At 52.2% G+C, this 24498-nt stretch overlaps 1 protein-coding gene across 3 annotated transcripts in view; it reads left to right on the top strand.

Moving 5' to 3' along the window:
* EIF3B (eukaryotic translation initiation factor 3 subunit B) overlaps positions 1–22702 on the top strand; it is a 23885-nt gene extending 1183 nt beyond the window's left edge. The window contains exons 2-20 of one of the 3 annotated variants that reach the window (XM_024763481.1): positions 1–305; positions 4640–4832; positions 6794–6913; positions 7218–7275; positions 7464–7592; positions 7983–8140; positions 9040–9171; positions 9257–9323; positions 9713–9759; positions 11000–11210; positions 12869–12941; positions 13797–13919; positions 15796–15874; positions 16667–16805; positions 18727–18852; positions 19382–19459; positions 19822–19930; positions 20469–20587; positions 21290–22702. The exon at positions 1–305 is cut by the window's left edge and continues 2 nt beyond it. In XM_024763481.1, coding sequence (XP_024619249.1) covers positions 1–305; positions 4640–4832; positions 6794–6913; positions 7218–7275; positions 7464–7592; positions 7983–8140; positions 9040–9171; positions 9257–9323; positions 9713–9759; positions 11000–11210; positions 12869–12941; positions 13797–13919; positions 15796–15874; positions 16667–16805; positions 18727–18852; positions 19382–19459; positions 19822–19930; positions 20469–20572 — 2251 coding nt within the window. In that variant the 3' untranslated portion in view covers positions 20573–20587; positions 21290–22702. The remainder of the gene's footprint in view (positions 306–4639; positions 4833–6793; positions 6914–7217; positions 7276–7463; positions 7593–7982; positions 8141–9039; positions 9172–9256; positions 9324–9712; positions 9760–10999; positions 11211–12868; positions 12942–13796; positions 13920–15795; positions 15875–16666; positions 16806–18726; positions 18853–19381; positions 19460–19821; positions 19931–20468; positions 20588–21289) is intronic. The other 2 variants (XM_024763482.1, XM_024763480.1) reach the window with 2 other exon arrangements.
* The last annotated feature ends 1796 nt before the right edge of the window (positions 22703–24498 follow it).

Raw genomic sequence — 24498 nt, 5'->3', positions numbered from 1 at the left:
CGGCGCGCAGGAGGCGGCGGGCGGCGAGGACGAGGAGGCTGGGCCGGGGCCTGATCTGCCGGCCGAGCCCGCGGCGGACGGGGAGGAGAAGGCCGATGCGACCCACGGCGTGTCCCCGCCGCCGCCCGAGGATCCCCCCACCCCGGCCGCGGGCGAGGCCCCGGCGGGGCAGGCGCGGGACTCTGCGTCCGAGACCGGGTCCGAGGGATCGGGCGGGGAGCCAGGCGGCGCGGCGGAGAACGGTGGCGCGGACGAGCCCTCCTTCAGCGACCCCGAGGACTTCGTGGAGGACGTGAGCGAGGAAGGTGAGGCGGCGGGGCCGGTCTGCGCCGAAGTTCCCGATCCTCGAACGCGGGAGGGGTGCCCGCCCTCTGCCTGTCGCCCCCACGTAGGGAAGGTTTCCGTGAGCGCCTGGATCTTGTTTTCTCCGAAAGAAGAGGAGGGCAGGGTGGAGGCAACTTGGGGAACCAGCCACTGGCACTGCAGCTTGGAGTTTGGAGGGTGGTGAAGGCAGACGGCGTGCACGCGGGAGCCGTGGTCGAGTGTGCAGTGGTGTGGCCATTAGGGTCGAGCCGAGCTGGACACTCCATGTGCTGCACGGTCTCGGGTGACAGTTCTTCGTCTGCAGTCTGGGTGCCCCGAGTGACCCGCCAGACTTGTCAGAGGCCTGAGACTGACTCGGTGCCGACTCCTTAGGGGTGGATGGACGCTGTCCCTCGGGAGTGGGGAGAACAGGGTGGCCAAGCTGGGTTCCTTTGCCCCCGCTGTCCCACAGCAGCGTCTACCCCAGAGAGTTCCTTGGGAGGACAGTTTGAGGCCGGCTCTGCCCGATTCCTGTTTGTGTCTCTCTTTTCCTAAGTCTGTAGGCATACCGTCATCCTTCTGTTGGCAAATAATTTTCTCGAGTTGTAGGATTGATTATCGCTTACTTTGCCTTTCTCTTTGCCTTGGTTCGACTTACATGCATTATTTCTGCTTTTTGCCTGAGAGAGCCTGGCTCCTAACGTGACTTCTGATGATGGCTGATCTCGTTTGTTTTTAGCCATTTTATCTTTCCAGGCTGGGAGCACATAAGTGGATTCCTCTGCATATTGACCACCTTATAATAAAATGGGAAAAATGAATTAGACACCATAGAGGTAGCCAACTATACACCAGGAAGATAAGATGTTACCACTTAAAGTTAGCCTTTTTGGAGGTGTGTCTGATCACTCTGAGCATGAGTCAGAATAATAAAGGTTGTCACATAAAACGGAAAAGAAGGTTTAGAGAACCGACAGAGTTGTTTGACTTTGAAAGATAAATTTATTTTTTAAATTTTTATCAAATGCTTTTGGTTTTTTTCCTTCCAGTTTTACTGAGGTGTAATTGATGTACAGCACTGTGTAAGTTTGAAGTGTACTGCATAATGGTTTGACTTATTTGAAACATAATTTTAAAGGGCTACCTGTTATTGTCACTGTTGCCTTTATTTCATGAGACAAAAAACATTTCAGCATGAAAAGCAGGAAAGGCTCCACAAGCTAGTGAGGACTTGGAAGCCACTGATCCAGTCAAAGCCCTTCACCTGTAAGAAAATGTGTTCCTTGTGGAGTAGGTTGCTGGGAATTGACAGAGAGGCTGTGTTTCTGGGCTCACCCCCTTTCCCCTACCCCCCAGCCTAGACCAATGTTCTTTTCTTACCACACCAATTTATCTTCTATTTTAAAATTTGAGTTTTGATTTTAAAGCCTATTTTGAGCCCTTAGGTGTTTATTCACAACGGATTTTTTTTAAGCATTATTTGAGCACACCTAATTTACACAAGATTTCTAGTACGTGACTTCCGATGTGTGACAGGATACTGACGTGAGCACAGGCCATTCAAGCTAGGTGACTGCTGGGAGGGCCTTTGGAAGCCCCTGTCATCCTGATATTTTGCCAGAGTGACCTGTGAGTCTCCTGGTCCTGAGGAGCAAAGACTGAGCAAGCTGTCAGTTTTCTTGAGGCCAGTAGTTCACATGTGTTTTCTGGTGCGTGAGAACTGCCCTGTAGGGCAGGAAAGTGATGCTCAAGGTGCTGGTTCTTTTGAAAATGAGCTGAGTCTCATGACGAGCCCTCCCGTAGGTGCCGCAGCCCCAGTGCTGTTGTCTTGCCTCCTTCCTCTTTGAGACAGGTGAACTCTCACACAGTTGCATCTTTTTTTTTTTTAATTAATTTATTTTATTTTTGGCTGCGTTGGGTCTTCGTTGTTACACGCGGGCTTTCTCTAGTTGCGGTGCGTGGGCTTCTCATTGCGGTGGCTCCTCTTGTTGCGGAGCACGGGCTCTAGGTGCACAGGCTTCAGTAGTTGTGGCATGTGGGCTCAGTAGTTGTGGCTCACGGGGTCTAGAGCGCAGGCTCAGTAGTTGTGGTGCACAGGCTTGGTTGCTCCGCAGCATGTGGGATCTTCCTGGACCAGGGCTCCAACCCGTGTCCCCTGCGTTGGCAGGCGGATTCTCAACCTCTGCGCCACCAGGGAAGCCTGCACGGTTGCACCTTTATCGGTTTAATTTTTCAACTGCCTTTGGTGCTTGGCCAAGCAAATATGTGATAATGGTTTTAACTGAGTGTCTTCTTTGCTACTTAGTCTTGAGAACTGTTTCTTTCTTTATTCCCTGTAGTCAGAGTGGGAACCTGACTGTGTGGGCTGGTAATGATGGAGGAAGTGTGTTCCTTCCTGTGTAGTTACTATGCTTATTCCCTTCAGGGTGTGTGGGTGGGTTCTTCTAAACCAGACACAGTTTGTAGGAAAGCTGAGCTTTTTATGTTTGTAAGTTTGGGTCAGGCGTAACAGGCCTTGTCATTGTTCGGTACGTCAGCTTTAAAAGGAACCCAAGGGTTTGGCTTCAGTCTCTGTAGGGAAGATGCGATGACCTAATCTGCCTCTTCTCTTCTTTTTCCTTTTTGCTTGGCCTAAATTTTAGCTTCATTGAAATTTAACTGGCAATTCTTTTACCCAAGGTAACATTTTCAGTATCATTCGTTAAAGGTGTTGAAGTTTAATTAGAGATAGTTTATAACAGGGCTTGCCTCTGGAAATTAAAGGACTTTTTTTCTTTTTTGAAGACCTCTTAACCTTTTTCACACAAAAGTGAAGAAAATTCGTCTTAAGTTTTGAAAGTGAAATACAACAAAGAATATTTTCTGACACGTGTCCTGTATAGCATGTTGAAATACTTGAGTATAGTGCAGAGATTAGAGTGGTAATTAGGTTCCAGAACACAAAGATACCTGAGTAACAAGCCATTGTTCTTCAGCTGTTGTTTAAAAATTACCTCGTACACTCATTTTGCCTGTACAGACAGCCCCCAAGTTGTGATGGTTTGAATTACAGTGGTATGTAAGTGGGTTTATCAGGAAGTAACCCCACTGTAAATCAGCAAGGTCTGTGTTACCAGTGTAGTTTCGTGTGATGAGTATGCTTTGATGGCAACCTTAAAGATGTCTTTCTGTTCTAGCTCCTAACACGGTGCCTTGTAATCTTACAGCTTTCTAGACAAGCTGGCTAACTAACTGGGATTAGGATTCGTACAGAATTTGTGTTAAAAAGAGGAGGATTTGCTTTTTTCATCTGATACTCCATTTACGCTCCGAGAGCCCATCTGCAGCAGCCAGTCCAGCATTTCTGTTGGCGCTGGGGCGTTAGGGTCAAAAGGACTCCAAGCCTGAGACAGGCCTCGGGTAAGATTGCAGCGGGCAGCCCCCAGATGACATTGAATCGCCCGGAAAACAGTAGGCCGCCAGTTGGCTTCGCAGACCTGTTTGCACTGATTCCTCTGTGTTTCTTTTTCCTAGTTCGTTTTACACCTATCTTTTCTTCTTTTTCTCTTACTCTTGCTGACCATTTTATGGAAATGAAGCAATTCTGAGACGTTTGAACACTTAAGATTTGGGTTCTTTGATCTTAATTTTAAAAGCGGGTGGCATGAACATAATAGGTTTTGAGCTTTGGGCTGAAGTTATGAGAATGAGTTGATGTTGCTTACTGTGTTCCAAGCACCGTTCTAAGCATTTACAACTTAATGTCTGTGTGGCTGGTGTCTCCCAGTGACACTGCGAGGTATTTCGTCGAACTGGAAGACGCGTCACTGTTGGCTTGCTTCCGTGAGCTTCTCTAGTCTGCAGCCACCTGGTTGAAGTGCCGTTCTCAGTCCCGTGTTGTTTGCAAACAAGGCTGTTTTACGGAAAGAATAGAGGGTGATGAGTTTGTTTCGTTGTAAACTGAAGACAGTGCCCGGTGGTGAATTTGTGATAGCGGTGGGTCAGAGAAAGCCATTCCTGGCTCACTTCGGGGTTTCTCTGATTTCTGGTGAAAGGCCATCCTCTTTTTTGCCTTCTTCATTATTAAAACCTCTTTGAAAACATTCATTTAAAATCTTCCATTATTGCCAGAAGTCAGTTGACATATCTTGACTGTCGGTGGGAGTGTAAAGAGTTACAATATTTCTAATTCTTTCAAGTTTAAATTTTGAGTCAAGCCAGGGCTCTGGTTTCTTTTGCTCACAGTGAAAGCATTTAGATTATTCACTTTTTGCTTTTTGGAAACTTGTTCAGTGTGCTAACCTAGTGCATTAACTTGGTCAAAAAAAGTCATTCGACAAATCTTTCACTTGTACAGAATTACTGGGAGATGTACTCAAAGATCGGCCACAGGAAGCAGATGGAATCGATTCCGTGATTGTGGTCGACAATGTTCCTCAAGTGGGACCTGACCGTCTGGAGAAACTCAAAAACGTCATCCATAAGATCTTTTCCAAGTTTGGGAAAATCACAAATGATTTTTATCCAGAGGAGGATGGAAGGACAAAAGGGTGAGTCATGTTCTCCAGCACGGAAGTGTCACTTGTGTTTTCTTGGTAGCTGACAGACACCGTGAAGATGGTCGTGTGCTCAGGAGCTCACTGTGGATGCGGGAGCATGGCCTCACTTTGGCACTTCGGTCACATTTATCCAGGCCGCCCACTGCTCTGTGGAGCAGTGATTTTGGTCCTTGGGGTCATTGGAGGGAGGGAGAAGGAGATGCAGTGTGGTTCTTGAATTAGGTATTATAAGGTGGCTGCTATGCTTTTAAGAAATCAGACCTTGATCTCTTCTTCGTTGAACACTTATTGAGACAATATACATCCTGGGTAAAGGGACCAACAGATCTGAAAGTTGGCGAGATTTCAGGAAAATTTGACATGGTATTTTATTGATTCTAAGATGTGCTTTTGTCCCACATTTATCATCTCTGAAATGGAGATACTTCTTAGAATCTAGGAGACATTGTGTCATTCCGTAGTAACTTTTTTGTGGCATCACCTAAAATATTGTATCTTTTATTTATTTTTAAGTGTATTTATTTATCTTTGGCTGCCTTGGGTCTTCGCTGCTGCGTGCGGGCTTTCTCTAGTTGCAGCACGCAGGGGCTAATCTTCGTTGCGGTGCACAGGCTTCTTATTGCGGTGGCTTCTCTTGTTGCATAGCACGGGCTCTAGACATGTGGGCTCAGTAGTTGTGGCACGCGGGCTCAATAGTTGTGGCTCATGGGCTCTAGAGCGCAGGCTCAGTAGTTGTGGCGCACGGGCTTAGCTGCTCCATGGCATGTGGGATCTTCCCGGACCAGGGCTCGAACCCGTGTCCTCCGCATTGGCAGGCGGATTCTTAACCACTGCGCCACCAGGGAAGTCCCTGTATCTTTTAAAAATGGTAGCATGAGGTATGTGTCTTGCAGTTTGCTTTTTAAGTTCAATATTGGGTTTTTTGTGTTGGTAAGTGTAATTCTAGTTTCCTCCTTGTAAATGCTCTGTGCTCTGTCGTATCATATGACAGTTGTCTGTTTTCCTATGGATTGACAGTGTTTTGAACAGCGGTTAGGAACAGCCTAGTGTCTGTCCTCTTCTGAGCACAAGAGAGGGTTTGGGGTGCATGAAGTGTCCCTCTTCAGAGCCACTGGCCAACCCCCGATTATGCCTGAGTGTCGCTACCAGTTTACGCTCGACCAGCAGGGATGAGAGTTCTGTTTGTTGCTCCACAAACTTGTCAGACTTTCACCGTTAAAATTTCATAAAAACATCAGCCTCTGGGTACAGGCAAAATTGTCTTTATGGGACAGGAATGAGAAGGTGGTATAAACTTAATTTTTTTTTATTTCAAATTTTGGAAACTACCTAGAATAGCTTTAATTTCTTAAACAGTTATCACATGCAGGCAGCGCTTCATACTTTTTCTATTTCAGGAACTAGGTGGAAGGATAACCTTTTTTTGAGCAGTTCCTTGTGTTATTTTTGTTATAATGAAACATTCTCTGAGAGCCTTTGTAATTTTGCCTGTAATACACAGTATTAGACTACCCATGTTTTTTTAAACAGTTTTGTTGAAAGGTACTTGACATACAGTAAAATCGGATACTGTCCATGTCTCTTTAAACAGTTTTGTTGAAAGGTACTTGACACAGTAAAATCGGATAGTTCTAAAGTGTACAATTTCATAAGTTTTGGTGTATGTATACACCCATAAAACCATTACCATAGTCAAGGTAATGAACATTTTGGTTACTTAGCTGTTCTATAATTTCTGATCGTGTACTTAGAGACTTTGGATCTTTGCTAGGATTTTGTTCACGTTTAGAACTGTTCTGCTAGGGATCTGACTGCCTCCGGGACACGGCGGGAAGACAGGTCTCGGATACTCATGGCGGGTGCGAGCCCTGTGGAGGGCTGGGCGTGTTGAGCGTGCCCTGCCTGACCTTCACGTCTGCAACTTGTGCGAGTTGCCCTCTTTCTCGATGCAGGTATATTTTCCTGGAATATGCATCCCCTGCCCACGCTTTGGATGCTGTGAAAAATGCCGATGGCTACAAGCTCGACAAGCAGCACACGTTCAGAGTCAACCTCTTCACCGATTTTGACAAGTGAGTTCTGACTCGGCCCAGGAGAACCTGGGCATTTTCCTGAGCGTGAATGGCCAGACATTTCTGCCCCGGGGGGCAGTGGGTGCTTAGTGGCCTTTTCGGTAGCTGCATTCTCCCGTCAGACCACTGCAGGACCATTTCGCATCCCTGGCCAGTAGCACCCCCTGACCACCAGCGTCCCCTCACCGGTTGTGACCAATCAAAACCTTGTCCTTTCCCTCTGCGGGGAGGGCAGGGGTGCGGTACTGCCTGGGGTTGAGAAGCACTCAACCTTGTAATCATCGTCGTGTTGCTACTCTTCCAGGTACATGACTATCAGTGATGAATGGGATATTCCAGAGAAACAACCTTTCAAAGACCTGGTATGTTGTATAAAATCTATACGTAATGGGAAGAAATGGTGGCTAGCCTCTCGGCTTGAAGTGATGTATTCCTCAGGAGTTAAAGCTGCTGACTGAACTGGTCGAGTCTCTTAAGAGCAACAGTTATGTATTCTTTGGTTAAAATTAATGAAATGTTTTCAATCCCTTGCCTTTGGTTCTGTTTCTAGGGAAACTTACGTTATTGGCTTGAAGAGGCAGAATGCAGAGATCAGTACAGTGTGATATTTGAGAGTGGAGACCGCACTTCCATATTCTGGAATGACGTCAAGGATCCGGTCTCCATTGAAGAGAGAGCGGTGGGTATTTGCTGCCGTGTGGGGACTTACCTCATGTTTCCTTAACAAAGAGGAGTTTGGTGGGAATTCCCTGGCAGACCAGTGCAGTGGTTAGGACTTGAGCTTTCACTGCCAAGGGCCCGAGTTTGATCCCTGGTCAGGGAACTAAGATCCCGAAAGCCACACAGCAAAAGAAAAGAGGAGCTTGGTATAAGAGCAGGTGAGTGTCACGTGCTTTGAGGTTACGCCTCTGAGAACAACTTCTATTCTTCCAGCTTTGAAAGGCACCCTAAGAAGTGGATAGGCTTCTTGTGTTTTCTGCTAAAAGCTTGAGGAGTATATTTGTTGTAGACTTTGGACTCTGTGTTCGGCGTTTTGTTGTGTTAACATCGGCACTGATTCTTTCCACAGAGATGGACAGAGACGTATGTGCGTTGGTCTCCTAAGGGCACCTACCTGGCGACCTTTCATCAGCGAGGCATTGCTCTTTGGGGGGGAGAGAAATTCAAACAAATTCAGAGATTCAGCCACCAAGGGGTTCAGCTTATTGACTTCTCACCTTGTGAAAGGTAAGCTGTTCGAAAATTGCAAACGGAGTCGTGCCAGCCTTCTATGGGTAATTTTTTCAAGCTTTATTCTGCAGTAATTTTAAAGTTAAAATAGAAACATTATAGGAAGAGTCCAGAGGACTCCCGTGTGCTCTTGACCGCGATTCTCCAGTTAGTATTTTGTTGCATTTGCTTTATTGTTTCCTTTCTCCACACATCTGCATAAACTACATCATCTTGCATAAGGGACTTGCGTATCTGCTGACTTTGTATCGACCGCGGGGGGGGGGGCCTGGAACCAGTCCCCTGTGGATACTGCACGTGACCATCTGTTCTCTTTACCTTGTTGTCTTAATTAAAATCCAAGGAAGAGAAAGTATGAGAATTCCACATCTCTCATTCCGCTCGTGCACACAGCCGACTTTTGTTTGGAATCTGTTGGATCATTCCTTGTCCTGGTTTCATCAGGGAAACTTTTTTTTAACACCTTTATTGGAGTATAATTGCTTTACTCGGGGAAGCATTTTGAGGTGACCCTTGGAGCACCCTGGTGCCGAGCGGGATGAATGGTCTGTGCCACAGTGGCTCTGCTCCGTATTTCGAGCGGGGTCTCCAGGCGGAGGACAGGGTCGGGGGAGCCTGGGGTTGGAGGAAGTGCTGCTTCCACGGGTCTCGGCTGCTGTTCTGGCGGCCTCGCTTGTGCCTGGAGAGTCTCCTTCTGGAGCGGAGGCGTGGACAGGTCCTCGCCACATTGCTGCTTCCACGGGTCTCGGCTGCTGTTCTGGCGGCCTCGCTTGTGCCTGGAGAGTCTCCTGGAGCGGAGGCGTGGACAGGTCCTCGCCACGCCCACACAGCTGTGACCTTCACGTGAGAGGACGTGGAAGCGTGCAGGAGATGAGTAGGTGTCCCCTCTGTTGCAGGTACCTGGTGACTTTTAGCCCCCTGATGGACACTCAGGATGACCCTCAGGCCATCATCATCTGGGACATTCTTACCGGGCAGAAGAAGAGAGGTTTTCACTGTGAAAGCTCAGCCCATTGGCCTATTTTTAAGTAAGTGGACCCGTGGTGGCCAGTGGTGACCTCTTTGCGGTGACCTTTTCTTCATCGATGAGTCTGGCACTGTTCTTCTTTGTAGGTGGAGCCATGACGGTAAATTCTTTGCCAGGATGACACTCGATACTCTCAGTATCTATGAAACTCCTGTAAGTGATTTACTTGATTATCTGAAAGTGAGCTGCCCCGTCAGTTGCTTGTCAGCTCCAGTAGCTTCTCGAGGACGCGGTGCTTTCCCTTAATTCGTGGTGCAGCCAGAAGGGAGAGAGACTAGTTCTGTGCCTCTCAGTTGCTCGGGTCCTGGATTTGGGTCTTGAATCTGCCGGCCCCCGCTTCTGCTGCCGCAGGGGGTTAAGGATGGGAGTTGGTGAAATGGGCTCCGGAAATGTGTCCTTCGCTGCTGTGCGTGAATTGTTCCATTGTGGTCTGTCACCCTCTGCGTACACTGCTCCCTCGGCAAGCTCACGTTGTAAAAGGTTGTGTGAACCGCTGAGACACTGGCCTGGTTTAACTCCATTGTAACCTTGTTTTTCCACAGTCTATGGGTCTTCTGGACAAGAAGAGCTTGAAGATCTCTGGCATAAAGTAAGCGAATCTCTTGGCATGTGGCTTTTGCCTCCCTCCTCCGGTGCTCGGCCCCTGCACGGTTGCAGAGAACGCTGGTGCTTTGTCACCCTAGCGCCAGGGTGTCAGGGCAGGCTCGTGCCCGCCGCTGCGCACTGTGTGTTGGCGGCCCCCGTCAGCATTCGCCGTTCCTGCGCGTAGGGGCATCTTGAGGGCCTACTTCCTTTCGTGGTTCTGCCTTGGAACCAGAGACTTGGGGGCGCAGTCTTTGAGGAAGAGGGGTCTCCACTTAGTTGAAAGTCTCTGTGTCTCTTTGGTGGTCTGTGCCATGGGGTTTGCGTGGCCTCAGTGAGCTGCAGCTGGTTTTCTCTGTCAATGAGGAGGCACGTTTTTTTTGTTGTTGTTTTTGCGGTACGCGGGCCTCTCGCTGCTGTGGCCTCTCCCGTTGCGGAGCACAGGCTCCGGACGCGCAGGCTCAGCGGCCATGGCTCACGGGCCCAGCCGCTCCGCGGCACGTGGGATCCTCCCGGACCGGGGCACGAACCCGTGTCCCCTGCATCGGCAGGCGGACTCTCAACCACTGCGCCCCCAGGGAAGCCCTGGAGGCATGTTTTTATTTACCTGAAATCTCTGGGGGCAGTGAAGTATCAGCAGTGCAAGGACATTCACGCCTCTTATTATTTTTATGTTTACATTCTTGGGCAAAACGATGGCTTCTAATTAAAAGTAAAACTGGGAATTAATTCTCAGTAAAATGCAAAAGTAAAGATACTCTTCACAGATAGGAACTCATGGATTGTTCATTACAGCACTTTTTAGGGTAATTTTTGCAGTAGAGAGAATTGCACTCATTCTTTAATCCTCTTACATTTTTTGATTTGGGGTTTTCCCCCTTTAGCCCCTTAACGAATCTTCAGAAATCATGTAGCTGGGTCCATCAGCCTAAAGTTTATTTTACTTGCCTTGCGGTTAAGAGTTTGAGTGGGGTTTCAGAGCTTGGGGATTGAGTCTTGTGACCCCTGTGCGACAGTGCGTGGTATTATCAGCACCTCTCTCTCTCCTCGACGGTACAGTGTGTCTAGCAAAGCCCCCGAGTTGTTCTGCGGACGGAGCCCACGCTAGTGAGCGCTGGCTGCTACTAGTGTTCTTGGGGTACACGTGCCACTGCTGAGCTTTTACACAGAGAATGAGGTCTCTTGTTCTCTGCTCTCATCATTTCTTAGCCAGTCCTCGTAAGCATTTCATTTTCTTTGTTCTGCAGAGACTTCTCCTGGTCTCCCGGTGGTAACATAATAGCCTTTTGGGTGCCTGAAGATAAGGATATTCCAGCCAGGGTAACCCTGATGCAGCTTCCTACCAGACAAGAGATCAGAGTTAGGAATCTATTTAATGTTGTGGACTGCAAGCTACATTGGCAGAAAAATGGAGATTACTTGTGTGTTAAAGTAGATAGGACTCCAAAAGGTACCCAGGTAAGTGGATGCCAGTGGGCAGGGGTCATTCCTTGTACAGCTCAGTTCTGTTCGGGGGGTGTTAATGGACTTTTTGGTTCAAACTCACGACTTATTTTCACACCCACCTAACACCGAAAGATAGCTGGTGTGTCATAGCTAGAGGTGTTGTCATATTCCAGCCGAGGAGTGTAATGTTTTTCTGGAAAACTTTGAGTGGGTGATAACATTCGTGTAGTTTAGAGTTGACGTAGGTTCGCGTTCACAAGAGAACACAGGGAAATCTCTAGGCACCCACCTGCCTTCACTGAAGGAGTTAAAATGAGTAGGTTGTTTTCTTTTAGATTTTCTCTTTAAACACAGGGTAGCATGCTTGACAGTTCTGCATCCACACTTTCTGTTGGTTTGCATCAGTTAATATTGAACTTAACCAAAAAATTGCGTGATTTTTTTCCTTCTAGTGGAAATATTCCTCTTCCTTTTACCAAAAAAAAGTTCTTTTAAGTGTACAGTTACTGGATTTTATTGCATTCACACAGTTGTACAAGTTACCACTGTCTTAATTCTAGAACCTTTCCATCGCCCCCGAAAGGAACTCCACGCCCATCAGCAGTCACCACCATTCCTGACATCCTCTAATCTGCTTTCTTGCTTCCTGTCTCTGGATTTCCCTATTGTGGACATTTCATGTGAATGGAGTCGTGCACTCTATGGCCTTCTGTATCTGGCTTCCTTCACTAAACGTTTGTTCAAGGCTCATCCAGGTTGTGCCATGTGCCCGTCCCTCATTACATTTGTGGCTGAGCAGCGGCCATTGAATTGTATCGTGTTTGTCCATTTAGCTGTTGATGGACACTTGGGTAGTTCCCACCTTTTGGCTGTTGTGAATAACACAGCACCCACTTTTTACGTGAGTGCATCTTGAAACGCGCTGCAGGATGTTCTGCTGTTTTGAAATAGTTGGATCAGTGCTAGTCAGTGGACCTTTATGGCACTACAGCTGCGATGTGTATTCTTGGACCTATCTGTGCTTGAGATGACCTTTAGGGCAGGTCTTGAATAGAATCTGGGTTGGGGGTGGTGGGATCCATTAGCTCTCCAGAGACTGTACCAGTTTCTACCTCCATCAGCTTTTTTTTTTTTTTTTTTAATTATTTATTTAGGCTGCGTTGGGTCTTCATTGCTGTGCACAGGCTTTCCTCTCGTTGTGGCGAGCGGGGGCTACTCTTTGTTGCGGTGCGCGGGCTTCTCATTGCGGTGGCTTCTCTTGTTGCGGAGCACGGGCTCTAGAAATGTGGGCTTTAGTAGTTGCGGCACGCGGGCTCAGTAGTTGTGGCACACGGGCTCAGTAGTTGTGGCTCGCGGGCTCTAGAGTGCAGGCTCGGTAGTTGTGGTGCACGGGCTTAGTTGCTCCGCGCCATGTGGGATCTTCCCGGACCAGGGCTCGAACCTGTGTCCCCTGCATTGGCAGGCGGATTCTTAACCACTGTGCCACCAGGGAAGTCCCCCTCCATCAGCTTTTGAGAGTTCTTGTTTCATCATTTTAATCACTACAGATAGTCATATGTCTTTACCAGGTGTATATGTTTAATCTTTCATTAAATTCTTAAATTGTCCTGTCTTCCTCATGCTTTCAGTTTCCAGAATGTTACCCCTTTCTTTTTCTTTTTTTTACACAGGGTGTTGTCACAAATTTTGAAATTTTCCGAATGAGAGAAAAACAGGTGCCTGTCGATGTGGTCGAAATGAAAGGCAAGTCCCATTGTCATTGTCCTGTGGTTGAGTTCACCTGTGTGCTGTCACACGTACCCTTAAAGCTTCTGTGTAAATTCATGGCCCAGGTAGAATGGCCGAGACTCGGAACCCTGATTCACAGTGAACAGCACCCGGCTCTAAGTTACAAAACATGCATGTGTTTAGGGTGTTGTCCTTTCCAACTTCAGTCTCTTAGCTTTTCCAGTTGCCAAGTGAAGTGATGCCTCCTGTTTTTCCACACCACGCGATCTGCTTATATAGCAGAGGAACAGGGGTTCTCACCATTTTCCACACTTGGGAGAGAGTGTGAAGGGCAGGCTTTCATCACATGCCCAGTGACGGCAGCCGAAGGACTTGTGCTCTTACGTGTGAAAGTTCTCAGTTTAATAGAGGTGTTTTGTTTTTTTGGTGGGTTTCTTTGGACTCATGGAAACTTCAGATGCTGTGTTTCTGTCTTTAGGTGGAAAATTTAGGCTGTATTTTTTGTTTTGCTGGGGAGAGGAGGAGGGGAAGGGGGTGAAGTGGCCGCGCTGCCTGGGTAGAGAGGCGCGTGAGCCCTTGCGCCCAGGGCCGCGGCGAGGAGTGTGGGGAGGGTTTGTCCACAGGCTGCACCGCACCTGGCCTGCCCCTCCCCGCCCCTGCGGCAGGACGGGGCGGGGCGCAGGGTGCTGTCCCTGCTGGCCGGGCGGCTCCACACAGGTGCAGCGCGCTGCCTTTGCTTCTGTGCTGTTCTCTGGTCCTTTGAATGAATTTAAGAATTTGGGGCATTTCTCTGGTTGAATAACTTTAACTGGTCAAGAGTGTTCTGTTCCTAAGTGACCAAAAGGAGCTCACCCTTCTTCCCGGTCTTAGAAACCATCATAGCCTTCGCCTGGGAGCCGAACGGGAGTAAGTTTGCTGTGCTGCATGGGGAAGCTCCTCGGATATCAGTGTCTTTCTACCACGTGAAGAACAACGGCAAGATTGAGCTCATCAGTAAGTAGGTGGCTTGCGCCCGACTCTCAGGACAGACCTCGGTCGTCGCTCCGCGCAGAGCGCTCGGTGGGACAGGTGCGGAGGGCCACGTGGGCCCGTGGCGGTGGTGATGGCCCCAGAGGGAGTTTGTTGCAAAGGATGGGCCTTCTCTGCGCTCCCGCGGGGCCCTTGTACTTCACTGTTCCGAAGTCCTGTCCTCTCCTCTTGTGGCTGCAGCTGCCCGCTCTGGGTTGGGGTCACATGCCCGCCCTCGGTCTGCTCCTCCCTCAGGACAGGCTCCTCGCCCAGCCTGGACGCAGCGGGGCTCCCCGCTCCTTGCTCTCCTGTCCTGCGTCCTTAGTGCCGAACACAAGGCGGGTGCTCGTTGGCTGCTTCAGCGTTTCTCTTTGTGAGGACTGAGGTGGGGGACCTCTTGCACCCACCTCAAGGGTGAGGTGCCCTCAGGGTGTGCTCGCCCCACGCTCCCCGAACCTCAGCCAGGGCTTCTTGCCACAAAGGCAGGGGGGTCATCCCAGTACCTGACGGGGACTCCTGTGCCCTGGGAAGAGCTCTTCCTGAGAGACTTCTCAGGTTCACTTCCTGAAGTTTAGCAGTGCTTGTGGTAGAATCATTTCGTGGTGTTATCAGTTGGCTGTCTATCACAAAATTGACTCTTATTAATTCCCTTCGTCATGAAAGGAAGTAGGGGCAGCTGAAGACTTCATGGTCTCTCGTTACCAAGTAGGTTACAAAAGAGCAAGTACACGAGTGCCTCTGCCTTCCGAGTGCCCCGCTCCCCTGCCCCCCCGAAGGGTCCGTGTCGGGGTCGTCGCACGCACTTCCCGGCCTCCTCGTGGTGGGGACCGTAGAGCACGTCTGCCAACAGCGTTCTCTTTGCTTTGTCTTGGTCCGAGAGTCGTGCCGCCCCCGCTCAGGGTGACGCAGCCTCACCCCCCTCCGCGCCCTGCTCCTTCCTCCTGCGTGAAGAGACCCCCAGGGCGAGGACCTGGCTCTAGCCCTTCAGGAAGTGAGTGGTTTGGAGAGATGATGGAGTTGGATGGCTTGTTAGTTAGAAAGGCGTGTGAGTCACTAGAGGAGTGGATTTTAGGCTTTTCGGGGTCGCACGCCTCTTTGAGAATGTGATGAAAACTGGATTCCTCACCCTGGTGTTGAGTCCCTGTAATCACACTAACCGTAAGTGGAGTCTTCTGTCCAGGGACCTTGTCAGGGACATTGTTTTGAACGGAAAATGTCATTTAAGATAGCATTGCAGCTTCAGAATCCCCCATCCCTTCTTTTTTTTTTTTTTTTCGTGCCGCCCCCGCTCAGGGTGACGCAGCCTCACCCCCCTCCGCGCCCTGCTCCTTCCTCCTGCGTGAAGAGACCCCCAGGGCGAGGACCTGGCTCTAGCCCTTCAGGAAGTGAGTGGTTTGGAGAGATGATGGAGTTGGATGGCTTGTTAGTTAGAAAGGCGTGTGAGTCACTAGAGGAGTGGATTTTAGGCTTTTCGGGGTCGCACGCCTCTTTGAGAATCTGATGAAAACTGGATTCCTCACCCTGGTGTTGAGTCCCTGTAATCACACTAACCGTAAGTGGAGTCTTCTGTCCAGGGACCTTGTCAGGGACATTGTTTTGAACGGAAAATGTCATTTAAGATAGCATTGCAGCTTCAGAATCCCCCATCCCCCCTTTTTTTTTTTTTTTTTTTTTTTTTTTAACTGGGTCATAATTTGAGGTGTACTGAAGGTGATTTTTCTGACCTGTTTTCACAGGTAGCCAACAGGTGTGGTACCTCCGTAGAGTTGTGGTGTATACACCCATGGGGGGCAGCGAGAGCCCACTGCCGGTCCTCCCATCTCTGCTGCAGGCTGACCTCTGACACTTTCTTTCCTTTCAGAGATGTTTGATAAACAGCAGGCCAACACCATCTTCTGGAGCCCCCAAGGGCAGTTCGTTGTGTTGGCTGGTCTGCGGAGGTGGGTTTCTGTCTGATGCGGTGGGCTTTGGTGTGGGCTGTGCAGAGACCCTGGCCCCGGGCCCGCTCCCCTGCCCCCCCAAAGGTAGGGTATGCTGGCTACCCTACCTTCGGGGGGCAGGTAGCGATGCTGGCTCTGCGCAGATGCGGTGGACGGGTTCTCCCACAAAAGGGTCGGCCCGTTTGGGTGAAGCATTGTGTGGCGTCTCCATCCTGCTCCCCAGATGCAGGCCAAGACCAGGCAGATTAAAATGGCCTGGCCACAGGCGCTTTCGCCGCGGGCCTGGAGGACAGGTCTGCGTGGTTACGCAGGACCTCTTGCTGGCGATCCCGTTGCCATGTTGTAAGGTCTGTGTCTCCTTGTAGGCAGGATGTTCAGTCAGGCCGTGAGCCCATCTTGTCCTCTGGTTGGTGTGACCACGAGGACCTGGGCGTTACCCTCGCCCGCTCCCCCCTTAGTTGCTGTTTCCAGCAGGACGTGTGCAGTGCTGCCTCCGAGCGGCAGGACACCCCGTCTCAGCGTAGGTGCTTCTTGCTGTGGCTTTGGAGGCTTGGCCTCAGACAGCCTTCCCTCTGAGAATAATCACAGCAGACACTACGTGCTCGTGTGCCCTGTACATCTTGAGTCACAACATCCTTACGAGGTCATCGCTGTGATTATTTCCACGTCGGTGATGAGGTGGTAGTTAGGGAACCCCGGGCTCCCGAGTCTGGCCTGTACCCTCACCCTGGAGCCGGGGGCGGGCACACACACGGCTCCTGCAGAAGGCCCACCGTGCTGTCTGTTCCCCAGTATGAACGGCGCCTTGGCCTTCGTTGACACTTCGGACTGTACGGTCATGAATATCGCGGAGCACTACATGGCCTCCGACGTCGAGTGGGATCCGACTGGGCGCTATGTCATCACCTCCGTGTCCTGGTGGAGCCACAAGGTACGGGGACATGGGGAGCCTCGGCGCCACGTGGACCGGGCTGTGGGGAGCCCTCTTCGCCGTGGGGGAGCGCACAGAGCGTGGCATCGCATCACCTCCCCGCCTGCGTCTCATCCCTGCGGGCGATGCGGTTGATCCACTTGAGCTCCCGGCCCGGCCCAGGCTGCCCAGAATCCCTCTCCCCAGAGCCCCGAGGGCAGCCAGCCTTCTCCACGAACAGGGCAGCATTGTTTCATCTCTCTTCCTAAGTTAGAGCGCGTCTTAGTCGCTCCAGTTGGAGCCGGGCCGCCCACATCTGCCGCTGCAGCCAGAGGGCTTGTAGAGTGGGAATCAGATGGTACCGCTTCCCGACTCAGTTAGCACCCACCCACTGCACTGTGGGACTAAACCAGCTGCTCACTGCGCGGCTCCCCGGTGGAGGGTGGGTCTCTTCTGGTTTGCACGTGTTTTCCCAGCACAGTATTTCCCTCTTGAGGGGTTCCTGCTTCGGACCGTCAGTACTTGGTCACCCGGCCCGTTGGGTCCTCTGTGCGGCGGCCTCTGACGGCACAGCCTTTGGCTGTGCGCGTTTCCTGAGTGGAGGCCACGCTGGCCCCAAGCGCCCGTGCTCGCTCCCGCCTCGTGGCCTCTGCGTGCGTCCCCTCCCTGGAATGTCAGTTCACGTAGGTGCTGTGCTTCCTGCCATTCCGGTGTCACCAAGCGTGCATCCGCAGAGGCCCCCTCCCCACCTGGTTCCCACGTCCTCTCACCCCGCTCTATGTTTTCACGGTGCTCAATGACATGCGCTCACCTTAGCCGTTGTTACGAGTTCCTTGTCCCCTTTTCCGGCTGGCATGGAACTTTGCAAGGACAAGGGCCTTTTCTCCTGTTCTGAGCTGTGTTCCCAGCATCTGAAACTGCTCAGCCTTCAGTCAGGATTTGCTGTCTGAATTGGGCTGTGAGAAAACGTCTGCCGTTTCTGTTTTTAACTTCTTGAAAAGATCATCATCTCTGTCGTTAGCAAAAGATTTGAGGATGTGTCAGTGGAGGTAGAAACAGGATTCTGTGATCGCAGGAGCAGGTGTGGCACCGCCAGTGAGCGGGCTTCTCGGCCTGGGGCCTCCCTGAAAGGGCATGAAGCTGTGTCTGTGCACGGGCACTTTTCTGGGGAGAGGACCCGTTTCCTCTTGGGTCTCAGGAGAGATCCATAGCCTGAGGTTCGTGGGGCTCAGAATTGGTGTCTGTACAGATCACGCTCTGTAGCGTCTGGTTCACACGTTCAGTGTTCTCACGCTGGTGGTTAAACTTGCTGAGGACTCTGCCTTGTCTTTACTGACTGTCGTTATTGATTGAGGTATTGACAGTTGAACCAGCTCGTGCATGTTTACAGACCAATTAGGGCAATTCTGTTTAACGAAGTGATGAAGTTTTAGGAACACGGGCTTTGCAAATGTCACTGGAATCAGTGTCTTGAGTAATAATCCTTGCGTTCGGATCAGGATATGTTGACCATGCCCGTGTCTAGTTTGTTCAGAGGTCGCCTCAGTGAGGCCTACCCTGACACTTTACAAACCTTTTAGACGACTGACCAGGCGGTGTTAACTGCTCCCTGAGTGCTGGTCTGCAGCGGGAGTTCACCAGAGCATAGGTTGTGGCACTGCTTCCTTTATCCAGCGGAACCGTGTTTGGTGACGTGGTTGATTTCTGCTTTGTCAGCCCTGTTCCTAGCTGCTGCGCACGCTGCGCTGTCCAGTCAGGTACGTGAGTTTAGGTGTCTCCCAAGTGCCAGCGACGTTGTTTGGCAAATTATTGGCTCCCGAACAGTTGTTGAACGTAATGGTTAATTTTGTCACTTCTGCCAGCACTAAGGATTCCAGGGCCTCTGCCTCCTGGTGGAACGTGGTGCAGGGGGCAGCTCAGCGGGGCCTCTGCTCTCTTCCAGGTGGACAATGCCTATTGGCTGTGGACTTTCCAAGGCCGCCTTCTGCAGAAGAACAGCAAAGACCGCTTCTGCCAGCTGCTGTGGAGGCCTCGGCCCCCGACCCTCCTGAGCCAGGACCAGGTCAAGGTCTGGTTGTGTCTTCGTCGGGTGTAGGCACGTGGGGGCGACGGGCGCTGAAAGAAGCCGCTGCTGCTTCCTGTTACCGTTAGGGTGATAACGAGTGAGGAGCAGAAACGTGACATTTATGGGGGACCCTGTGAAGAGACGCAGAACAACTCAAGAACCAAAAGGAAAAGAGTAGCTTCAGAGCGGAAGCAGATTTTCAGGTTAAGGCCACGTCGGTACCGTTCCAGGGAGTTCGCACAAACTGGGGCGGGATGAGAAAGGTGGCAGGGGCAATTAAAAAGTCCTGCTGGGATTTACATAGTGATGGAGAAACACGCTGATGGTATCAGGACAGAGCTGAGGGAGCCTGTAAATCCCAGGGAAGGAGGACAGGCCACTGACGTACGGACGCTGCATTTGAGCACTCTCGGAGGCCATGCTTTGCTCATCATTGAGGAGGTCGTTCTCCACGTTGGCAGCTCTGAGGATTACAATATTTGTGGTTCTTGCTTTGAATATGTAAATCCTGAGTGACTTGTCTTTGTTTCAGCAAATTAAAAAGGATCTGAAGAAATACTCCAAGATCTTTGAACAGAAGGACCGTTTGAGCCAATCCAAAGCCTCAAAGGTTAGCCTTGTCCCCAGGCCTGAGGGAGGTGCCAAGGACCATCCCCTCATGGCAGAGAAGGCCGGCGCCAGGCCACGGGGACAGACTGGCGGGGGCGGCTCTGTGCCGCCGGGGCCCACCTGTGGCCCTCGGGTGGCTGGCGTTTCAGACGCGGAAGGCGGGTGGTACGGGCCACGCTAGAGGCAGAAGGCGGCGAGTACAGGTCCCACCTTTGCTGCCCCCGGAGTGTGTGTAGAGTCCTTACGTCACCCCGTCAGGTGGGCCTACTGCTGACCGTGTTTTCACTTCCATTTGGGTTGAGCAAAGTTATGGCAGTGATGCGAGCTGTTAGTTGTGTAAGTTCTCTGCAACCCTACCCACAGGAATTAGTGGAGAGAAGACGGACCATGATGGAAGATTTCCGAAAATACCGGAAAATGGCTCAAGAACTCTATATGGAGCAGAAAAACGCACGGCTCGAATTGCGAGGAGGTAACTGTTAGCCAGAGATGCACTCTTCCAAGCGTATGGTTAAAGGGTTTTTCCCTAGAATTGCGAGGAGGTAACTGTTAGCCAGAGATGCACTCTTCCAAGCGTATGGTTAAAGAAGTGTTTTTCCTTTTTTTCATCTTAATTTCCCGGAGTTTTCAGAAAACGTCATGTGTTGTCTAAAGATTCTTAAAAAGAATCTTCCAAAGAAGACTGTGGCTTGCGGTATCTTAGTTCCCTGCCCAGGGGTTGAACCCAGGCCCTGGCAGTGAGGGCACCGAGTCCTGAACACTGGACGCCAGGGAATTCTCTCTTTGAAAGTATCTTAAAGGGAATCTTTAAAAGACTCTTGAAAAGAACTGAGAGGTTCTTGCTCCTGCAAGTCAAGGCCATAGTCCCTTCTTTGCAGGGGACCTCGCTGTGTTCACACCGGCCTCTTGGCGGGTGCGGGACGCGCGCGTGTATGTGTGAATGTGTTTCACAACTTCTCGCCCCACATCTGCACACCGTGTGACACACGCACCCCCGCTGCCCCCTGCAGGTGTGGACACTGACGAGCTGGACAGCAACGTGGACGACTGGGAGGAGGAGACCATCGAGTTTTTTGTCACCGAAGAAATTATTCCTCTTGGAAACCAGGAGTGATCCGGGAGCACTGTGGTGAGCCTTGAGACGGGGAGCACACGGTGTCCTGTTTGCGCTTCTTTCCTGTTCTGCTCTCCCGCAAGTCAGAAGGCAGCTCGTGTAAGGCGCTGAGTGAAGCCCAGTTGCCGGTACTCAGGGTTAGCCACGTCCTTGCCTGTGAGCTGTGAGGGGTCCAGTGCAGACCCTGGGTGTCCGGAGCCTTGCATCTGAGAGCTCTGGGCCTCAGGCTCCCGTAAAATCCAGCAGGCCTTGGCCATGGGTGAGAGGAGGGCTGGGGCAGGCACTGGTGGTTGATGCCTAGGGAAGAGGAGGGGGCTTTGCTGGGCGAAGGCCTCAGGGTGTCCAGCAGAAAGGTGGGCCTCACCAGCCGCAGCACCCGTTCTGGTCCGTCCCTGGTTGGTCTGAGACAGGAGCCTCCAAAACCCCGTCAGGTGCAGCCGGAACGCAGGCTTCAATAACAGAGAAAAGACGTGGCGGCTCTGGACCTCAGAGCGGACGTGTGTGGGGGGAGAGGAGGTCCGGGGCTCCGTGTGCCTCGGTGTCCGGCCGTGCTGCCTCCGCGGCAGGGAGAGCGGGGCCGGGGGCTCCGCGTCCAGGCTGCTGCTCGTCTGCAGGCGCCGGGCCGGCGTGGTCCCTCCTGCTTCCTAAGGACGTGTGCCGTGCGCTCACCACGCGTGCTCGCCTGGGGCCGAGGCCGCCGCTGACCACCTGATGTAGTTCCCTTCTTACAGGACAGCGAGCGGACGGTGTCCCCTTGTTGCAGCGTCACCGTGTGTTGTGCTGGAACCGAGGTCATCCTTTTGCGGAAAGCCTGCCCACTCCTGACTTTTCACCTGCGCTTTCTCTCGCCCGGGCTGTGGCCACGCCTGGGACTCGCCGTCTCCACACGTCGCTGTGCCTTTCAGCCCCTGGTACCCACGGTGGGGGAGGTTTGCCGGTGCTGCTCTCAGTTTTCTCTCGCTGGGTTTCTAATCGCACCGAAGACTGGGCCCTGCCTCACATGGCCAGCGCCGTCCACAGCCGCGCAGGGTCCCTCCAGGGCTCCCTGGCCGCCAGCAGGGAAGCCGCTTGGGGCACCAGCGCGTCCCCCGCCATTCAGGTTGTGACAGGTTCTCTCAACAGGCTGAACGTGGAAATAAAAGCAAACCTATATGAAAAAGCTGTCTTTCTCCTGTCTTTGAACGTAGATAGCAGCCTTGACCTTCATGCTTCTCCCGTCTGCCACAGTAGCAGCCGCAGCCGCCGCTGGGCTCAGTGCATGCAGCGCTGCGCTCGAGAGGCAGGGCGGGGCCGTCCGCCTCCCTCGGGCTGTCCTTCTGCGCTGCAGCTGAGCTTTGAAAAGCGATGCGTCAGCCCAAACACAGTTTCTTCTTTTTCAATTTTTTGTTTCCTGTGCTTGTGGTTCACCTGATGAGAAAGAACCCTTTAGCCTTTTCCTCAGCTACACAGGTTTGAAGACTTCCATGGACAGTTGTCACTTTAGCCACTAGTACGTGGTCCTGTTTGAGTATCTAACTCTTTCCCCCGCGGAGGAGGGAGTGAGCAAATCCAGGTAACTCAGCTCGTTTTCACCTGCAGTGTCCTGCTGCCCTCGGTGCCTTGTGAAACGGCAGCTTCCACCTCTGTCTCTTTCTCTCCTGGAACCCGAAGCTTAGTTTAAAAAGCAGCGAAGCACGGAACAGTGCGCTTGGAGCTCACAGCCGTGACCTCTGTGTACGGTGGACAGACCTAAGACGACCTTGTGGGGCAGGACGGGCAAATGTCTGCCCCCGCGGCTCGGCCGGCTGGTGCGGAGCGGCCCCGACCGGCAGCGGCCCCGCTACCTGGCCTCTCCCGTGTGAGCCGGCGCTTCGCGCTCTTCCTCTCGGGGCCTGGGCTTCCTCTGCAGCCCCTCATCCTGCCGTGTAGCTCATCCTTGCGCCCCCTCGGGGTCACAGCAATTCCTGTTTGCTTTCACGTTCTTTAAGAGACCTAGTTTTTCTGATTTCGTGGCAGTAAGGAGGAAATGGCACATGGCTCTATCATGTGAACAGATTTTTAACAGAGCTTTTGAAAGATTAACTTTTCACTGTTTTAAACGGGCTAGTTGTAACTTTTACATAGTTTGTGAATAAAAATTTCTTAAGCAATCGTGCTGGCATTACCTCTCTTTTTCTGTGAACTGGGTGTCCCACGGCCGGTCCTTTGTAGAAGAATTTCCCCACCCACCCGGGGGAGGGGCAGGCAGAGTGTCCCCAGCTTGGGCATCGGGGTGGGTGCTGGGCTCCTGGCCACCCACGCGGGCCTGCTCTCCATCGTGTTCAGAGCAGTCAGGATGTGAGGGATCTGCCCTGTAGGAACCTGGTGGGTCAGAGGCCTGGCCTTTGGGGGGGAGCGTGGATGTTAAAGGGGCGCCCCTTCCCCGGCCTCGTTCGTGTGGCCAAGAAGTCCTGGAGCCCAGCACTGACCTGGACGTGACCAGCACACTCCTGCCCATGGACGACCAAGTGACCGGGTGTGGCCGCTCCCTGTGCCGGGCTGGCCGGACTGAGAGCCGTGGCTGGGGTGAATGGGCCTCTGTAGCTCGAACCATTAAGTTGGGTTTCTCAGATCCGAACTTCATGGATCTGGTGTCTCCGCGGTTTATATGAAAATGCAGTAGCAATTTACTGCACCTACACGCACCCTGGCTCTCGTGGGCGGGAGCAGTGCTGCTGTCACCTGGCGTGACGGCAGGTGCGGCCTGCTTGGTTCAGGTGCAGTGACTTCCCTGGAGACGGCGTTGGAAAAGTTGAGCGCAGCATTCAAGCAGTAAATACGCCTGATGGTTCATGGGAGTCAGGCCCTGGGTTGTGGTGCAGACTGGCAGCGTGGGAAAGGGGCTTAAAAGCCATGTCCTAAAAATCAGGAAAACCCGCAGGTCATTTCAAGTTTGCTTTAGAAATGTGTCTTTGGGGAGAAGTATTCCGAGGGGATTATTTCATCAAATGTTAGCTGGTGGCATGTGTCCCCCTTTGGTGGGGACAAGCCTCCAGGGCCAAGGGCCAAGTCTGGTGGGTGCAGATCTCAGGCAGGCGTACCTGCAGGCCAGGCGAGGCATGTAGGAACCCTGGGGTTGCCATGGCATCAGGCGAGGGGGCCCACCCGAACCACGTGGGCAGTTCCTGAGACACTTAAGGACCAGCTGGGCTCCTGGGGCCCCGCTGATGTCAGCGGGGCAGGGTGGGGCTGACAGGCAGCCAGGTCTCTCCTGCTAGCGTAGCAGGGAGCAAGAAGCTCGTGTCTCCAGCCAGCCAGCACTCCCACCCCACTGCCGGCCCCACTGCCGGCCCCTCCCCGGCCCAGGGCAGCCCAGCCAGGAGGGAGGTGGAGCCCGAGGACCAGACGCTCACGGGGAGGGTTCTCCTCCGCGTGCCTGGCCAGCGCTCTGGCTGCGTGGCTCGGGCTGCCTGACCCGCTGCCCCAGGTGCCTGCTTGTCACAGGTCAGGTCTCTGTCGTCAGCCCAGGTCCCCGTCCAGGGCTCTGCCCCTGCTCTGCTCAGCCTTCCCTCAGGGGACCTGGTGACCCCCTGCTCCCCACCTCCAGATGTGCCTTCACCCTTGCCCTCTGAATCTCACTCCCCAGGGAGCTCAGGGCTCAGGCCACAACCCCCAGATGCAGTGGTGCAGACGCCCCCTACCCTGGCCCCATCAGGTCCCCCGAGGCCTGTCTCCTGGGTGACGTGGAAGCTCAGCCCATTAGACGGGTGAGCAGAGGCTCGGCACTCGCCCCTGACCTGTAGGCTGGTTACAGAGAGACCCTGTCGTAACCCCGTCCCCGTTCAGGGAGAACCGTAAGCTACCGTTTCTACCAGGAGGAACTTTGCCATCTTACGGACGAGAAAGCAGAGGCCCGGAAGCATTTTGCTGGCGGCTCACAGCTCAGTGACTAAGGAGGATTCGAGGCC

The sequence above is a fragment of the Neophocaena asiaeorientalis genome, unplaced genomic scaffold, assembly GCF_003031525.2.
Source record: "Neophocaena asiaeorientalis asiaeorientalis breed wild unplaced genomic scaffold, Neophocaena_asiaeorientalis_V1.1 scaffold223, whole genome shotgun sequence".
Lineage (NCBI taxonomy): Eukaryota > Metazoa > Chordata > Mammalia > Artiodactyla > Phocoenidae > Neophocaena > Neophocaena asiaeorientalis.
Note: the sequence above shows the minus strand (reverse complement) of the source record. Positions and strands in the feature narration are given on the sequence as shown.